The sequence below is a fragment of the Onychomys torridus genome, chromosome 15, assembly GCF_903995425.1.
Source record: "Onychomys torridus chromosome 15, mOncTor1.1, whole genome shotgun sequence".
Classification (NCBI taxonomy): Eukaryota; Metazoa; Chordata; class Mammalia; order Rodentia; family Cricetidae; genus Onychomys; species Onychomys torridus.
Genome location: NC_050457.1, coordinates 16,301,220 through 16,319,808, shown reverse-complemented (window position 1 = coordinate 16,319,808; position 18,589 = coordinate 16,301,220). Strand labels below are relative to the sequence as shown.

General features: G+C 45.4%; 1 protein-coding gene across 1 annotated transcript in view; it reads right to left on the bottom strand.

Annotated features, from left to right (window-relative positions):
• Serinc5 (serine incorporator 5) overlaps positions 1 to 18,589 on the bottom strand; it is a 96,583-nt gene that overhangs the window by 17,483 nt on the left and 60,511 nt on the right. The window contains exons 4-8 of the mRNA XM_036206990.1: positions 18,311 to 18,393; positions 16,539 to 16,632; positions 10,212 to 10,423; positions 7,954 to 8,049; positions 5,053 to 5,179 (exon numbers count right to left, since the gene is read on the bottom strand). Coding sequence (XP_036062883.1) covers positions 5,053 to 5,179; positions 7,954 to 8,049; positions 10,212 to 10,423; positions 16,539 to 16,632; positions 18,311 to 18,393 — 612 coding nt within the window. The remainder of the gene's footprint in view (positions 1 to 5,052; positions 5,180 to 7,953; positions 8,050 to 10,211; positions 10,424 to 16,538; positions 16,633 to 18,310; positions 18,394 to 18,589) is intronic.

Sequence of the window (18,589 nt, the reverse complement as noted above, 5' to 3'; positions counted from 1 at the left end):
TCCAGGATCCTCTCCAGCTTGACAACTTCAGCTGGAAATAACAAAACCAGCTACATCCAGTGGAAGCTGGACTTTGTAACCCAGTTCAGGAGAGGGTGGGAAGGCTGGACTAACTAGGGAACCCTGGCAAATGGGCCAAGGTGAGGGCCATCCTGGGGTCCTGGCTGGGATGCTCCTCCACAGAGGAGGGCTCTAGAGAGAGCATGACCCAGGAAGCAAGGTCTGGATAAGACACAACAGAGTAAATTCTCAGGAAGTGCCCAGGCAGGAGGACCAGGGCAGACACAGTGCCTCCTGTGGGCCACACGCTACACTTTGACAGGCCAAGGGTCTATCAAAAGGCAAGCCATTTATTATTAATATTTGGTGTTATCTAGTTTTTAATATTTCAGCTGTCTTCTGCTGTGAGATTCTTGTGTGCCCAAATACTAAAGACCATTTGGCAAACAGCTAAGCTTTACAGACCTGCTGAACTTCTAGGTAACTAACTCCCCTGCTGAGCCTAGGAAACAAGCAGTCTGTAGATGCATAGCTTTATTTCTTGTGCAAATGAGGCTCAGACCATCCTTTTCCCTCAGGGTAGTAGAGAGACTGACAGAGGACAATAGGGCTTTTTACATAACCAGGTGCAGTACGGTCTGGAGCTGGAATTCCAGAGGTACACAGAACTTCGTGGCCAGAGAGAGGAGAGGAAGACAGAGATTCTGTAGAGGGCAAAGCAGATCTTATCAGGGCCAGGGATAAGGAGCCAGAAAGGATATAGATGAGGAGGAAGATCAGGTGAACACACAGGAGCTTACTAAAACTATGAGGACAGGAAAAGTGGGCACAGAGAGGAGCTGAATGTGAGAACAGAAAAGAAACTGTGCAGATAGAATTGACCTAGAAGAATAAAGTGAATGGACTAGAGGAACCCAGTGTGCTTAGATTCATGTGCTATCCCTCAGATCAGCGTCCTCAGCAGCTTGTAGCATCTGTTCTGAACCCTGATAAAAATCCCCTCAAGGCGGGCACTTGGGGGGAATTCATGAAGTGCCTAAGGAAGCATTTGGGAGTGAGACAAGGATCCCCCAGAGAACCAAGAGTGGACCATGCTTCCAACGATATCATAAAAAGCAGCCCCAGACTGTCCTGGGTCTTACCTGGAACACTTCTTTAATTCCCTATTTCTTCCCCTTTAATCTGCACACTTATCTGTTCTAGCTTATACAGTTTCCACCAAGAATTTAACCATTCCTATAATCATGTTCAAATAACAGCTTCTACCCAGACAGTGTGGCCTCTGGAGAACACTCTCCAAGCCCCCATGCTTCAGCCATGTCAACTCTGGAAACACCTGAGAACCGTCAATGGTCTTGGTGCCCTCCCTTAGCAGCTTGTCTTCAAGGCCCCGTGAAGCCTGAGTTCAGGCCCCTGTGATCTTGAAGACAGCCCACTGGTTTATAACATTCTAAATGCCGGCTCCTGGTGCTGCAGCGGGTAAGTACAGCAAGCGTCAATCTCCAGGACCTACAGGACACTCAGCCAAGCTGTGTGCTTGGCTGAGTGTGCTCCGGAAGCCCCCACGGGCAGCCCCGTTACCCGCTGTGCTCTGGGCACTGCTGCTTTGTGTCTTCATTCCAGGCCACTACAGTTCTGCGGTTCAATTACCAGCACTCAACAGCGTTTGCTGTTGGCATCTAGACAGTCGAAACAGCAGCCGTCAGCTTTGAAACTTGACATCTTTGGGGAACATCAAACTACCCTTTGCCAGCCTCCACTTGTGATGAATGCCTCCAGTCTCAGAGACCATCTCTCTCAAAAGTGATCCTTGTAGGTTTTGTTATTGTTGTTGTACAGTGCAAGGGATTAAGTCTAGGGTCTTATACATATGGAATAGCAGATAAATTTACTTCCACTTAAGCCCCAAATTAAAAGTGATTTGGCAGGGGGCTGGGGGGGGGGGGGGTTTCAGACCCAGATCCTCACAAAGGCTGAGAGTTAAGAATTGCTGTGCTAAGTTGTGGTGACATTATGCACTCATGGAAAATGGACTTGAATACCTCTTATTGGTGTGTGTGTGTGTGTGTGTGTGTGTGTGTGTGTGTGTGTGTATACGCGCGCAAATATCTATGTCTATGTTTGTGCATACACCATATGCCTGGTTCTGTCACTGAGCCACACTCCCAGTCTTAAAAGTGACCAAAAAAAAAAAAAAAAAAAAAAAAAACCAACCAACCAAACAAACAAAAAACAAAAACTGGGTTTTGCTAAATTGCTGAGGCTAGCCTCAAACTTGTAATCCTCCTGCCTCAGCCCCAGCCTCCCATATTAGCTGGGATTACGGGCACACATCAACATACCCAGCTCTAAAAGTAAGCCTTTACAACCGAGAAGCAGGGGAAAATGTGAGGGGGTGAAAATTCCACACTGTGAGACGCCCCCATGACCATCAGTCTATGCAGCGTACCCAGTAGACTCTGCTCCTTTACAGATGCCCAAAGCAAACCTAAACCTATGGGCTAGCACAGGAACAACCACTTCCCCACTGCAGCATTACTGGACACTGACTAACCTTCAAACAACCAGTATTTTGCTCGGCTAAGCACCCTTATAATTTCTTCTGATAATACCAAAACAGACAAAAAGAAAGCCTATTTAATTGCAAATAAGCACAAACCAAAACACCACAAAACTAAAATGAAGGGAAATACTTATCTCAAATGCCACCACTACCACAAGTTTGCTGTCTCTTCCTAGGAGTTTCCAGTTTTTCCGTTTTGATTTGCTTTTTAAATATTTCTTTTATGAGTATGAGCATTTTACCTGCGATTATGTCTGTGCACCACATGTGTGCCTGATGGCCAGAGAGAAGAGAACACCTAAACTGGAACTGGGGTGCTGGGAACTGAACCCTGATCCTCTGCGAGAGCATCAAGAGCTCACTGAGCCAGCTCTCCAACCCTTCTTTCTGGGAATTTTTATAAACACAACTCTATTTGATTTTTTTTTTTTAAGAGAAAATGAACTATAAGCAGCTCAGTAACCTACTTCTCTCTTGACCTACCAATATTTTTGAGATTTTTGTTTATTTTTTATTTTATGTATCTGAATGTTTGTGTGTGCAGTGTCCTAGAGTCCAGAAGAGGACATCAGATCTTGTGGAGCTGGAGTTACTACAGCTGTTAGCTGCCAAGTTATTGCTTGAATTTCAGAGCTCTGGAAAAATCAAGAGTCAATGCTTGGAACTGCTGACCATCACTCCAGCCCCACTCACCAACACTCTTACATGTTGGTTTGCTTTCTGGTGCTATGATAAACACCATGACATAGAGCAACCTGGGGAGGAAAGGATTTATCTCATCTTACACTTCCACATCACAGCCCATCACTGAGGTAATTAAGGGCAGAAACTCAAGGGATGAACCTGAGGCAGGAACTGAAGCAGAGACCATGGAGGAGTGCTGCTAACTGACTTGCTCCTCAAGGCTTGCTCGTCCTGCTTTCTAACACAAACACTGCACAGGCATGGTACCACCTCCAGTGGGCTGAGCCCTCTCACATCAATCACTAGCCATGAAAATGCATCCCAGGCTTTCCCACAGGCCAACCCAGTGGGGTATCATTTTTTTTTTTTTTAATTAAAGTTCTTTTTCCCAGATTACTCTGGCTTTGACAAATAACAAGCCAGCACCCAGGCAGCAGGAAACATGGCTCATGAGGTAAGGGCTCACTGGAAATGGCCAAAGACTTGAATCTCCTCGTTATTTACTTTTGTGCATGTCTCTCTGTGTGTGAATGGAGAGGCCAGCACATATTAGGTACCTTCCTCAATGTCTTCCTACCTTACTCTTTGAGACAGGGTCCCTCACTAAACCTGGAGCTCACTGACTAGACTGGCTGGCCAGCAAGTCAGGATGCATCTGTTCACATCCCCAGCACTAGGGTTAGAGGTGTGGGTGACAAAGCTCAGCTTTTTATATGAACACTGGAGATGTGAATCTAAACCCAGGTCCTCATGCTTGCATGGCTGTCCCTTTACTGACTGGACCATCTCCCCAGCCTCAACCCTCTCTGTTTCAGTATAGCAGGTACTAGATAGACAACTGATGTGGTTAAATGTCAGAAGGGTTCCTTCAGACCTAACAGAAAGGCTGTCACGTAGCACATGCAGACTGGGGATTAGAGCTGGCTAGAGAACCACCACTTTAACCACATGGTACACAAGCATTTCCTGGCCGGGTCACAGTTCTGAGCAAACACTCCGTAGCGTGTAGGCCCTTGCTGGCCCCTTCCTTTCAGCAGGATTAGAGAGCAAGCATGTCAATGTACTCTGACATTTTCTTTATACAGGCTGTCACCACCAAGATTGTTTAGTTTCAGCAAGAGGAAAATTATAATGTGCCCATGACAAGCTGAATTTCTCACACACAGAAACAAGACATTAACATACTGAAGTAAAACCTCACTCTGAAAAGGCTCCTGTTGAAAGGAAGCTTCATTACCAGCCAAGTATGTACCCAGAACAGGTAACCAACCATTTCTATCCTTGACTTTTCTCTCCAGCAACCTCTGAAGTGTTTTTAAAGTGGAGGCTCCTTGGCCCAGGCATGTGAGACACCCTGCCTACATTCCATAAATCCCACAGACCCTGGGAGACGCTGTCTGGTCTACCTGATGGCACTGCCAGTCTTAACACAGGAGAAGAGGGGCGCTTCCTGTCTTTACTGGACCACACATAGAACAACCAGGCTTTCTCTCCACTGATAACAAAACAAATGTTATTTTTCCCTTGGATTAGAGTTTTGCCAGGACATTCTGGCATACACTAGGTTTTCGTCTTCCTCACTATGTGCTCCCTTACTCTTCAGATGCCACAGCAACTAATCTTCAATCAACTTTTAAGAAAGCATGCTTCTATTTCATTTGCCCTATTTAATGGAGCAACGAGTACACGGATTTCACACAGGAGGCCATGTCACTGCTGGTTATTTTTTTTTTTTTTTTTTAAACAAGGAAACAACTATAGTTTTAAAGCCTGTAAGTTAAGCTTCAATAACTCCTAGGGCTTACCATGAATATGAGATGCAGACGATCAAGAGCAAGGTGCCCAGCCCGGCCACCATGTTCTCATCTCTATGCAGGTCTTGACCGAAGTCAGGCACACATATGGTAATGTTCTTCCCGTGTTCACCTTGAACTTGTAAACACAAAGCAAACACAGTCACGTGAGAACCGTCTGCTGCCCCTTACAGCATTCATCTGGGAAGACTCAGAGAGCTCGGGCGTGACTCCTCCTGATACCGATGAGGCCTTCGCACTGGGGACTTCTACTCTACATCTGTTTCTGCATGACTGCACTTTGGCTAGACCAGAGAGCTGCTCTCCCTCATCAGCACCCCACGCCCCCGTGTTAAGTGTTCGAGGATGTGGTGACTCAGGAGTCAGTCACTCTTGCTCTTTTCCTAGATCAAAGAGAAAACAGTAAAAGTGAAGTTAGATCCACTTAAAAAATATTATTATACTTTCTTCTGAACTGGATCCACAAGCCTCTGAAGAGAGGGTAGAGCACAGGCCGCCTGGTGTGAACAACCCACTTCCAGAAAGTGTGATGGGGGCCTGAAACTGGGCTCCTAAGCCAGAGAAGACAGGTTACTACAGCTGACAGAAGGGACCCGGCCTCCTTTAGCCTGTGACCTGGAACCCTGAGGTAGTCTAAAAGTACAAAGAGATGAATCAAGGGGCTGGACAGAAATGTTTCTATAATACCTCTCTCAGTAGTAATTTGCATTAAAAACATTATGCTTCAATTATTAACATCCAGCTAGACTGATTGTCAACTTGACCCCCAAACGGGGAAGTAGAAATCATTCTGCAAACACACACTCTGTTTATGAGTCAAACTGGAATTATCACTGGTGTTCACCTCAGAAGAGTAAACATAACCATGTCAGCTGTAGTTTTAAAACCTTTATTTTCAAAGGCAGTGGGGGAAATGATTTTTGTTGAGATGTGAACAAAACTTAACATTTACATTTAGGTAGTACTGTTTAAAAATAAAAGTATTTTACTGTTTGGTGAAAATATTTGTTATTTTAAAAAAACACTGAACAAAACCTCCATTAAGTTGAAATCAGAGATTAATACACAAGCAATTGTTTAAAAAAAAAAAAAGTTTTGAGACCCCACAGTAAACCAAGTCAGGACTGAGCATTTTTGTGTGTAAACAAACTCAGGATAAGTTATACTTACTATAAGTATATATACCAATTACCACTTCCAACTGTAACTATGAAGACAAGACCCGAGCTGAACATGGTGGCATGTGCCTCTAATTTCAGCACTTGGGAGGCTGAGGCAGGAAAACAGCAAGTTCAAGACTAGCCTGGGCTACGTGGTGAGTTCCATGTCAACTTGATTTTATAGTAAGACCTTTTCTCAAAACAAAGAAGACCTATAAGTACTTGTATCTAAATAATCACTACATTTGTTTTCCAAATTTAGGAACTTCTATTTTCTATTCAATTAAGACTACATTTAATTGATTTATAGAAGATCAAATATACCTGAACATTCAAACATTCATGTATCTGCATGCATATGCATATGTGTTTATGCATACTTATGTATCACAAAAGTGATAAATATAAAATATATTGATCTAAAAAATCAATATGAAAATTTGGCCACCTGTCCATAAGGCTCAGGGGCTCATACTATCATGTTAGAATATCCTACTACTTATGTAGGTTAATAGCTTACTTTTGGCACAAGCCTTCAGTCCCAGCACTTGGGAGGCAGACAGGTGGATTTCTGTGGTTTTGAGTCCAGCCTGGTCTACATAGGGAGTTCTGGGTCTGCTAGGATTATGTAACCCTGCCTTTAAAAGCTTTCAAAATAATCACTGTAGCAATTTCACATTAGTAACAGAACTTGCTGTGTGCTGCTCACCGTTCTAACTGACTAATGCACACATCATGAGCATTTTCCCTGGATTCTTAAAACCACCACAGAACAGAGCTCCGACAGTCATGCCCTTTCTCTGTGCTCTACTGTCTCTGTAATAAATGTCATCTAGGACAGCCCTATGAGACTGTCAGTCTGCCAGTGACAGATCCGGGTTCAACTGTGGTTTTCACCTCTCTGACCTTCATCCTTTCCCAGCTCGCTCCCACCGTCAGAGACTAACCTCCTGACGTGGGAAAAATTATTAACTAAAAAAATGGAAACAAAATGAAACAAAGACAAAACAAAACAAGAAAACAACAGAGTAAAATAAAGCGGTTCTGCCAGGCGGTGGTGGCGCACGCCTTTAATCCCAGCACTCGGGAGGCAGAGCCAGGCAGATCTCTGTGAGTTCAAGGCCAGCCTGGGCTACAGAGTGAGTTCCAGGAAAGGTGCAAAGCTACACATAGAAACCTGTCTCAAAAAAACCAAATAAAATAAAATAAAAATAAAAATAAAAAAATAAAGCGGTTCCTGACAAAGCAGAACAGGAAACTGCAGGGGAGGCCTGAACACAACCTAAAAGCTGACCTGCTGACCTCTGGTCTTTTCTGCACAGTGGGAAGGCTCAAAAAGTGCTAGTGGACGGGGCGGGGGGAGGGGGGGGGGGGGCAGGGCCGGGACAGCGGTTAGAGAGAGGGCTCAGTGGTTAATGGCCTTTGTGACTCTTGTATCCATGGCAGGTGGCTCACAGTGGCCTGTAATTTAGCTTCAGGGGATCATATGCCCCCTTCCAGACTCCTGGAGTACCTGCACTCACACACGCATGTGTACACATACACAGGGCTAAAAAAAATAATGAACAATTTTGAAGAGAAGAAAATTTTGTTTTTGTAGTTAATGACTTGATTTCATGAAAAGGCCTAGATCATCTTGCTTCTTTGATTTACTGAATCCTCGACAGCTCAGGTTCTAGGGAAATGAAGACATGTACCATCAACACACACTTGAAAAAGGCTCCTTACTTACCTATTTTCTCAGGCTTGCTGGTCAGTGCCGAGAAAGTGAGGTATGTAACATAGCAGCTGATCAGCCCGGACTGCAACAGCCCGGAGTGTGGCTGTCCTGGAGCAAGAGACAGATAAAGACGGGCTTGAAGTCCCAGCAGCCAGACCTGTCCCTTAAATAGATTCCCATCCCCATACACGAAGCTCCTTAAACTTCTACACCCACCTTTACTAATGAAGTGTTTGTCTCAGGAAAAAACTTAAAATTGGGTGAGGATATGCCTACCTTCATATTGCTATTTTAAGGACACCAAATTCTTTCCAACCTCTCCATAAACAATGCTAAAAAACCTATAACTATGCAACACAATGTCCAGACCCCTGAGGGTTTTTAATTGGACGTATGTATATATGTATGATTGCATGGATGGATGGATGGATGGATGGTTGGTTGCATGGATGGATGGACAGTTTGTTGCATCGACGCATACATACAGGTGCACATGCATGTGTGTGATGTATAGAGGTCAGCGAACAACTTGCAGGATTCAGTTCTCTCCTTCTACCTTGTAGGTCCCAGGGATTAAATTCAGGTTCTCAGGCTTACTTTGCAGGAAGTGCCTTCACCTGCTGAACCATCTCTCAGGCCCCCTCCCCACTGAAGTTTATAACATTAGCTCGTAAGTCGTGACATCAGAAGAAAATGGGCACCATTGTTTAGCTTAGCGTGATGAAACTTCACAAAGCATGGGTAGATGGACAAGGTCATTAGCTAACCCAGGAAGCATAAGCTCTTAGCTATCAAAACAAAAACAAACACCACCACCAAAACACTCTTGGCCACACTAAGTACAAGACCTAGTCCAGACTAAAAAGAAAAGCTATGGGGTATGGCATTCCCTGAGAGAGGGCCTTTTAAAGTTCCAATATTTAAGTTAAAACCTAGTATTGGAATCATTTAGAGTAACTACAGAATCTGTTGACATGGGATCTCTCTTTGCTGAAATTTTCAACCACCTGCTGACATGAAAGGATTCCAGCTACCTTCTGTTAAAATTCCTTCTTAAATTACTGTTTTTCAATTATAGTTATTATCAATAGAGGTATTGTAATAGGCATTCACAATATTGCTCTTTGGAATTAGACATCCTTAGAACTAATGGCATTAGGCAAAATTTCAAAATGTTATGCCTGTTTCAGAAGGTCGGACTGAACCCAAAGGAGATTTTAGTCAGCTTACCAATGATTTGTTTTAGAAAATTCTTTACTGATCAGTTGCAGAGATTGGGATAATATACTCAATTTCTATAATGCAGTTGAAAACTTAGTATGAATAATATCTTAGTCTTGGCAAAAATTATTTGCTACTCCTTAGCTGCTTCCTGTTTCTTTGAAAGTGATGAGTCTCATGTAGTCCAGGCTGACTTCAAATGCCCCAATGCAATCAAGGCTGGCTTTAACTTTCTGATCCTCTTACTTCCGTCTAGTACGTACTGTGATTACAGGCATGCACAAACATGCCACCGTTCTGGAAAGGATTCAAAGGGCTATATACTTATTGTCCATCTCTCCTTTTCCTATCTAGAAATCTGAACAGCATATCAGATTAATCACCTGTACAGGAAGAGTCCTTCAAGAAACACCAGACTGGATACATCTTTATAACTCTGGCAAAAGCACAGCTTGAGCGCACAAGCTTACAGACGGGGTCAGAGGTAGTGTACTGTGACAACTCAAACCTCTACTTTCTAAGGAACTTTCTGAGGTCTCCTCCTTTGTGGTCTGAAACAGCCTGACCAAGGCGAGGCTCACACAGTTCTGCTGACTTCACTGAAGCAGCAGAATCTGGTCATGAGACGGGAAACAACCAGGATAAGAGTTCCTATTTCCTGACTCACGAGCCAGGTTGTCCTTGGTTGCTAGTCACCTGCCTAGGACAATCCCACAAACAGCTCCTTCTGGGCCCTGTCATTCAAATTTCACCGGGATGTAACAAGCCAAATTTATAAATCTCTCGCATAACAAAGACTAAGCACATTTCCCATTTAAAGGCTCCCTATAGTGCACTGTCTATCTTCCTGTATGTTGGCTTAAATTCAGATCTTCCTGGACACAAAGTAAACCTGGCTATCCCCTCCAAATAAGCATGGAATACGAAGAGGAGACTTGAGACCCATCCACAGGAAATTAAAGAATGACTTGGACTTTCAAAAAGCTACTGTGTTTGTTCAAACTCACAAATGAAAACTACATACAGAAAGAGAGAAAAGCCATGCTTACGATTCTGGACACAGGGCGAGATGGCTGCCAGAGAGATCAGCAGGCATAGGCCGCCATGCACTCCCAGGAGGATCTTGTTGTCCGTGCAGCCATCGCCCTGTGTGTAAAATAATGCCATCAGAGCCAAGCCTCCAACAGCCACAGAGTACATGATGAGCGTCGCCAGGGACAGGGAGGCGTACCACAGCTTATTACTGGCAGTGCCTGCGGTCCTGTTTCTCGGGGAGGGAGGGAGGGAGGTGGAAGAGAGAGAGAACAAGTCAGTGAAGGCCTCCATTCTCTGGAGCTTTCTACCCTCAGATACTGACCGACAGGATCAGGCCCCATCAGGGACACTGGAACCATGGGTCCGAAGACACCTTTAGTAAAGATGACACTCTACCTCAGCCAGAAAGTTCTCACGATTATGCAGACTTGTGGACCTAGCCTTAAAACCATCTCTAAACGTGAGTTTCTTCTGAGCCCAGTGTGTGCATCACCTAAAACGAACATGCTAGATGCTAACAGCACTGGGGGAGGTAGTGGCAGCATTGGGGTAAAGTGAGGCAAAGACGGTAACTCAGTGGGGTTGGCTTTGAGTTTCCTCTGTGAGTGCAGAGCCTGGAACTGCTATGACCTCTCATCTAAGTGCTGGCAGCTGCTCCCCTGAGGCCACCCTCTCTTGGAGGAGAAACAACTCCGCTCACAGAAGCCTTGCCAGCCCCTGTTCTTTTCTCTTTGCACTGAAGAGGGCCTGCATCAGGACCACCTCTCCAAACTTCTGTGAGAACACAGTAAGGGGGAAACACTGCGGTAAATAAAGTCAGGGAAAGAGGGGTTGGAGAGGCGGCTCAGTGGTTAAGAGCATTTACTGCTCTTGCAGAGGATCTGAGTTCAATTCCCAGCACCCACATCAGGCAGCTCACAACTGCCTGCAACTCCAGCTCCAGGGAACCTGAAGCCTCCAGAGGTCCCTGCACTCAAGCACATACTGCCGTACAGACACACTCACATATGCATAATTTAATAACTCTGTAAAGCCGGGGACAGAAAAGCCAGAATAGGAAGATAGCTCTGTCAGGATGTGTTTGTCTTCCAAGCACGAGAACCGGAGTTCCATAGTTTAAAAATCTGGGCATAGTGATATGCACTTGTAACCCAGCACTGGGGAGGTGGAAACAGCTGGATTCCTGCTGTTCCCTGGCCATCTAGTCCAGCCTACTTGGAGAGTTCCAGACCAAAAGGTGGTCAGCATCTGAAGAACAATAGCTCAAGCAGTCCTCTGGCTTCCATATGCACGCACAAGTGTGTTCACCCCTATAAACATGAATATGCACATACCTACATACACAAAAGGGAAGGGGAGTTGAGGGGAGGGGAAGGTCTACTGGGATATACCATAAAGAAACTAAGAGAGGAATCTACTTTGCAGTTATATTAATAAAGGTATGAGCAAGATTAGTGGTGACATAATCCTGTAGAAATTGTTCAGAACGAAGAGGAGGTGTTAATAAATGCTAAAGAGGACAGAGCCAAGGAAGACTGGCTGACTGACTGTCATCCACCTCCTGATTCAGCTGCTCTTGGTATCAGCAACCACACACCCACACCGTGCTCCCCATTCTTCAGAGAAAGCCGCTTGCCCACGCCAGAGACAGAGAAACAGGAAGGAAGGCTGAGATGATAATGACACCGCAGTCCTGACACTGAGCCAGGCACTCTGATGACCTCAGAATTACCCCCACGACAGGCACACCAAGAAAATGGGGGACAAAACATAACAAATGACACCAAAAGCTGACCACTGGACTGGTGGGCAGGGCAGGGTCCAGCCTGCTGCTCCTCTGGTCTTTGGGTTGTTCGCATATGAGGGATTTATGACTAACACTGGTCCAGGTTCAGTATTCAGCCCTAGCCTTTCCCGAGCTCCAGACTCCTCCTCCTCCTCCTTCTCCATTGGGAGGCCAGACTGGCATGGTCGCCTTGGTACATCACGAGGACTCCATGTTCATTCACTCCTTCTCCTTTAACTTCAGAAAATGGCAGCCACACTCTCATTGTTGGGAGAGAGAGGAAAACAGAAAGACCACGGGCGCTCTCCTCACCTCCACACCTTCAGCTCACCTCCAGATCCACCCACATCTTTTCAGATCATACAGAATCCCACTGCCTTTGCAACCTGGCTCCAAGCTCCGCCCCTCAGCTAGACCACCTTACACCAGCCTCCTTAGCGTGCACTTATGGCCCTCTCTAATCTTTGCTTTTTTAAGTTAAGAACGACTCGGTTACATTCTTCCCTACAAAACTCTTCCACTATCCCAACATTTCATTTAAAAACCAATGCTGTAAGTCTGGAAATGCAGCATGGTGGTAAAGCACTTGCCCAGCAGGTGCAATGCCCTGAGTAAAAAAACAACTTTAAAGAGCCTTCACACTAGCCCTCAGAGGCACTATGATCTGGCCCAGGGCCAGCTCTGATATCATCTTCCCCACTCTTCCCACGCCTCTAGGCCCGAGACACAGATGTCCCTCTGTTCCTTAAACAAGCCCAGCCAGCTTACATCTGAGCAGGGTCCTCCCAAAGGACAGCCTGCTCTCCTACACCCTTTATGGTTTAGTTTGCACACATGAGTCCTGTATATAACTGCATGATTCTGTGTTAAGTATCGACTTCCCCACTACAACACTATCAGCTTTGCAGAGCAGACTAAGGCTGTCTGTCCCCTTCCTTACAGCTACCATGTAGGATGGAGCTTGGGAAACGCAATGCACTCACTGAGCATGCTATAAAGAAGTAACACAGGGCAGCAAGGTGAGCAGAGAGGCTGTGTCTGTGCTGCTCCAGCTTCACCTGTGCTCCTGATGGCATCTTGCTGGAGGCCAATCCAGTCAATACTGTGACTGGTCATCTCTCCAGTCTCCATGCCCATCAGTGTTGTCTAGAGCACAATACCCCAAAAAGTATTGACCACATGCTGAGTAAGAAGCCCCAGACAGAGAACAGAGAGTACCAGGGGACTGCAGAGTCTACACATACACACACACACACACACACACACACACACACACACACACACACACACACACACAGTACCGGATGACTGCAGAGTCTACACACCCAACAGGAAGAGGGTCCCAGGCTGGGAAGGCTGGCTGGGCCCAGGCTCAATGAGAGGCAGGACCAAACTAAACCTACCAAGGCAAATTTACAATCTCCAATGCTTTTAACATCAACTCCCAGTAGCAACACCTGAATACACTACCTACCTTCTGTTATTTCACCAGCTATTTATTTATGGGGGACAGCACATATGTCAGAGGGCAATTTATGGAAGTTCTCGCCTTCTACCACATGGGTCCTGGGGATTAAACTCAGGTCATCAAGCTTGGTGGCAAGTGCCTTTACCAAGTGAGCCATTTGGTCAGCACCTGTACCTTCCATTATTTCAACTGTAACACAGAACTGACCTTTCAAATTGTGACTGTGACCTAGACAGCAAAAGTAAAGCAAAACCACAACTACTCAACATCTAATCCAACCAGCCACACCACTTTATAGTACAAAATCTGGTGTCGGAGATGCCAACAAACATTTGTCAAAGTGACTCCAGAATGGGGAGCGACAGTAGACCTGTGTTCAGCTGGCTCGCAGGTCCACGGCATGTGTACCTTGTGGCTTTGGGGCTCTTCTCTTTTGGTATATTTATAAATGAAATAAAAGGGAAAGGAAAAAGTACCATCTAATAAGCTGTTCCCCTAAAACCAGTAATCACATTTCCTGTTTTAGCCTTAAATCAAGTCTATTTAAATCAAAGCAAAACAGGGGGGAAAAGGGGGGGGTACATAAAAGTTGAAAGAAAGAAAACAATTTCAGTGAGCTTCCCAGCTTCGTATTAACTTTAGGCTGATGAATCAACTGTAGGTGTGTTAACAAAAAGTTTTTGTTGGGATTCTAGCATCAAAGCCATCAAAGTGATATTACTGTCTGCAAAGGTTTTTTTTTTTTTTAAGATTTGTTTTTGTGTGTGTATATGTCTGTATAAATATATTCCACGTGTGTGCAGTGTCCAAGAAGTCTAAAAGTCAGTGCAGGATCCCCTGACGCTGGAAGTGCAGGTGGTACCAGGGGTTGCAAGCCACCCTGCATGGGTGCTGGGACTGGACTCAGGCCTCCGGAAGAACAGTGGCTGCTCTTAACTGCTGAACCACCATCTCTCAAGCCTGGCTGCAGAACGCCTACGCTATTCTTATTGAGTAGTTTCTAGAAGGTTTTCAAAGCAACCAAACTCTTCCAAAGGGCCCATTAAACTTTGGCATTAATAGTCAGTCCCAGGAAAACTGGCTCATGAATCAGTTAAAGCACTCAAGGGGAGAAGCACAGATGTGCCCAGGGGAACGTGCTGTGGGACACCCAAGTCAGGACTTGGTGTCCAAGACACTATGTCTCAGCATAAAGCACACAGCATGTGATATATCTGCAGAACTTTTAGAGGAAACCTTGACTTTATCCAGTACAAAAGACAGTGTGCAGCATTATCAGTTAAAGTGCATTTCTAACTTATTATAGGTCCTTCTGTATAAAGAACATAGGGCCAAATAAAACTACAGCACCCCTTAGCTGATCTTTAAGAAAACTCTACTGCCTCAGAACATGGCCTAGAGGAGATGACAGCAAAAATCACTAGATTTTAAAGGTGACTCAAAATGTGGATAGCATACAATAACTCTTACAAGAGCACAAGTCAACTTGAAAATCCGTAATTGAAAAGGTAGGACTTTATAAAACACCAAAATATACCAGTAACACTTCTGTGTGGGTCAGGATGCTGGAAACATTGGTTTTTAACATTTATTTATGTGTGTGTGTGTGTGTGTGTGTGTGTGTGTGTGTGTGTGTGTGCCTGCCTCTAGAAGAGGGAGTGCAATCCCCTGGAGCTGGAGTTAGATGGTTGTGAGCTGCCTGAGATGGGGGCTGGGAACCAAGCGTGGATCTTCCAAAAGAGCGGCCAGTGCTCTTAACCACTGAGCCGTCCCTCCAGCCACATCATTAAGTCTGGTCCTGCTTGGCTGTACTCATCTAGCATTCACTAAGTAAGGAAACGGCTGGTACTGCACTGTCCTCACTGATGTACTCCCCACACACAGCTGCCTCGTCCCATCATCACCATGCTGAAGAAACAAAAGCGGAACAATGGCCAACTGAAGAATACATTCAAAACAGAAAATATTGAGAAAGTCCGGAGAACGTGCTTTGTCTTATCGACACAAACATAAAATGCACACTCCTGGCACTGGGTTTTTTTGTTTGTTTTTGTTGTTTTGCCAAGATTCAGGGTTATAAAAATGGTGCCTAGAAAACCCTATAACAGAGCAGCCATAGTTCATATACACCTAGAATCCTAGTACTCAGGAGGCAGAGGCAGGAGGATCATGAATTTATAGCCTGAACTGCAGAGACAGACAGACATAAATAAAGCAATAGCTTTATGGGGTATAAAATAAAAGTAAAGGAAATTATCTCAGTGGGGAACACCTGCCCAGAGTTGAGCACCAGCAACACCAAAACAGACGCCAAATCAGAGCCATGGAGCACTCGGTTCAGAACCACAGCGTCAACTTGGTCTTAGCACCAACAGCACCAAAGTGGCGCCAAATCAGAGCCATGGAGCACTCTGTTCAGAACCACAGCATCAACCTGGCCTCGGTACAAGGACAGGAGCCTTGTCTGGTTGTCACTTCCTCAGTCTAGCTCAAGAAGAAAGAACCAGCTATTAATAGGCATTTCCTCGTGGCCTGGGATGTGAATTCTGTTCTCAAGGCACTAAAGAGTCTACCATTTTACAGGCAAGACAGCTTCCCACAGCAGGGCAGAAAGTTTTCCCAACAAAGGGACGTTGTGTGACTTGGAAAGTGGAGACAATTTTTTTTTTTAAAGAAGAAAACTATTTCATCTCAGTCTTACCAGAAGAATCTCATGCTCCAAAGTATTTGTGGCTTCTGTGCTTCTTCTGTTTCTTAACCTTGTAGGAGTGGGGGCCTAGATGAAGCAAACCCAAGTCACAGCCACACAGGGTCCACACAGCCAGCCAGCCACACACAGTATACACAGCCAGCCAGCCAGCCACACAGGGTCCACACAGCCAGCAAGTCACACAGGGTCCACACAGCCAGTCACACACGGCCCACATGGCCAGTCACAAAAGGCACAAGCAAAATGGAAGGGCAGAGAGGACAGAAAACAGAGAAGACGGAGAGATCTAAGTGGACTGGAGCCAGAGCAGAGCCTTTCTTAGTGGTGGGCAGTTTCTTTGACTCAGTCAGTGAGAGCTTTCCACAAAAACCACCTACCAGTTCTTGTTCCATTTATGTGCAAACTCAACAATCAGGAGGAGCTGGATGCAAATGAAGAGGACGCTCCCCACTGCTCCCACATAGCGCCAGGCTGCAAAAGAGCACAGCCCGAAGGCAGCGAGGTGAGCGCTGAGTGCGTTTAACGCTAAACCTTCGATCCATGTCCATCCTACCTCCGATACATTTCATTCCCACACAGCCATACAAGGTAGGTATCATCTCATACTCACTTGTTAGACAAGAACTGGTAGTCTATGTGAGTTAGTCTGATGCCTGGTGTCTCTCTGGCAGAATCTAGAATCACTAGAGAAATAGGCTTGTAGGCACACCTGAAGGGGGCTATCCATCGTAATTGTGGGGACCATTCCTTGGGCAAAGGAGTCTAGACTGTGTAAACTGGAGAAAGCAACCTGAGCACAAGAGCAGGCGTTTGCTGCTCTTCTTCCCAGCCTTGTGACAGCCACTTCAAATGCTGCCTTGACTCGCTGCCATCAACTACGCTCTCCAACAAGCCCTCTCTCGTTTATGATGCTTTTGTCTGGGTATTTTAAATATACCAGCCGCAGGAAGCACAGTACTAAGGTAACTGGCAAAGCCTCTCACACATAAAGGGCATGGCTGGGACTTGGACATCAGTCTGGTCCTGGAGCATCCAAGCTGAATCTCACGATGAACCTCAGCTGCCTCAATAGATGCAGGAGTTCACAAAGTCCACAGTGGCCCCTGATTCACAAGCAAAAGGAAATACTGCTAGAAAAATCAGGAGTTTAAGTTTTACTGGGCAATGAGCCTTGACTGTCCAGTATGGCAAGGAGGTGACAGGGGCTCAGGTCTGCTTTGGGCTCTGTTATAAAGTGACCATGCATGTGGGTTGCAGGCTGTCTATAGAAAGACTGAGCTAGAGCTGACCTGAGGACTTTAAGTCGCTGAACTCTAGACATCTATTTCCAATATGCTAAAATATACATCAATGTTACCTCTGTGGAGAAAAAAAAAACCCTAGTTAACAGTGTCATAGCTAGAAGGAAGACTTAGAGACCATTTGTAAAAGCCTATGAAAAACTGACACACCCCTAAAGATGGAGCTGGACCCTAATATCTAAGGCAGTGTGGCTGGTGCCATCTCCATTAGGAAAGTGAATCAATTTGGGTTGAATAACGTGTTGGATCCACTTTAACTTAGATTTCATCCCCACCCTTACCTGTTCCTTCCCTGGGAAGAGGCCCTGTTTCAGTTATGATTACTAGGTCCATATTAAATACAAGTAAGGATTATAACTCAGTGTTATATAACTTCACATGCATTGTGTTTAGAAAGACTGGAGAATGCCTTCCTTGTCTGATTTTCACAGCTAACATCTGTTTCATCCTGCCAGGTCTGTGTGATACTCAGAGTATTCTAACGTGCCGGATCTGTTTTCAAGCAAATATTAAAGACCCGCTTTACTCTCTAGGCCAGTAAGTTTATCATTCCAGTTCCTCAGCCAACAGAGGGACAGAGTCTTCTCATGGGCTGCCCACAAGTAGAGTAGGAGGAACAGGGGACGGGAAAGGGCAGGCAGGTAACGCTGCCTTTGAAAAGCTCCCATACACTGCTGGAACCAAACCCAGAGTACTGCACTTGCCAGACAAGTGCACTACCACTGAGCTAAGTCCCCAACACCCAGACATTCTTTATCAAAATATCACACACACCAGATCACATTTTTGAAGAATTTTACAATGTGTAAAAACAAAATAGGCAGGCACCCGGAACACCCCATCTGTACCATTCAGAAAGGTCTCCTGATCCGGGATGAAGAACGCTCCTGAGCACATAGCCCCCAACAGCAGAAGCTTAAAGAACCAGAAGCTGGAAGAGAAAGGGAAATGTATTTAAGTGATATTCAAAGGCGGACAAAAGATCTCTAGAAGGTAGCATGCCGGCCCGTGTGTGATCGGGAGTGATCTCTTCAAATCAGGGACGGTGACGAAGTGCCTGCAGGTGCCTTCTCTCACAATTCGGCACACTTAGCAATGACCTGACGGAAGGCTTAGTGGAGACAATA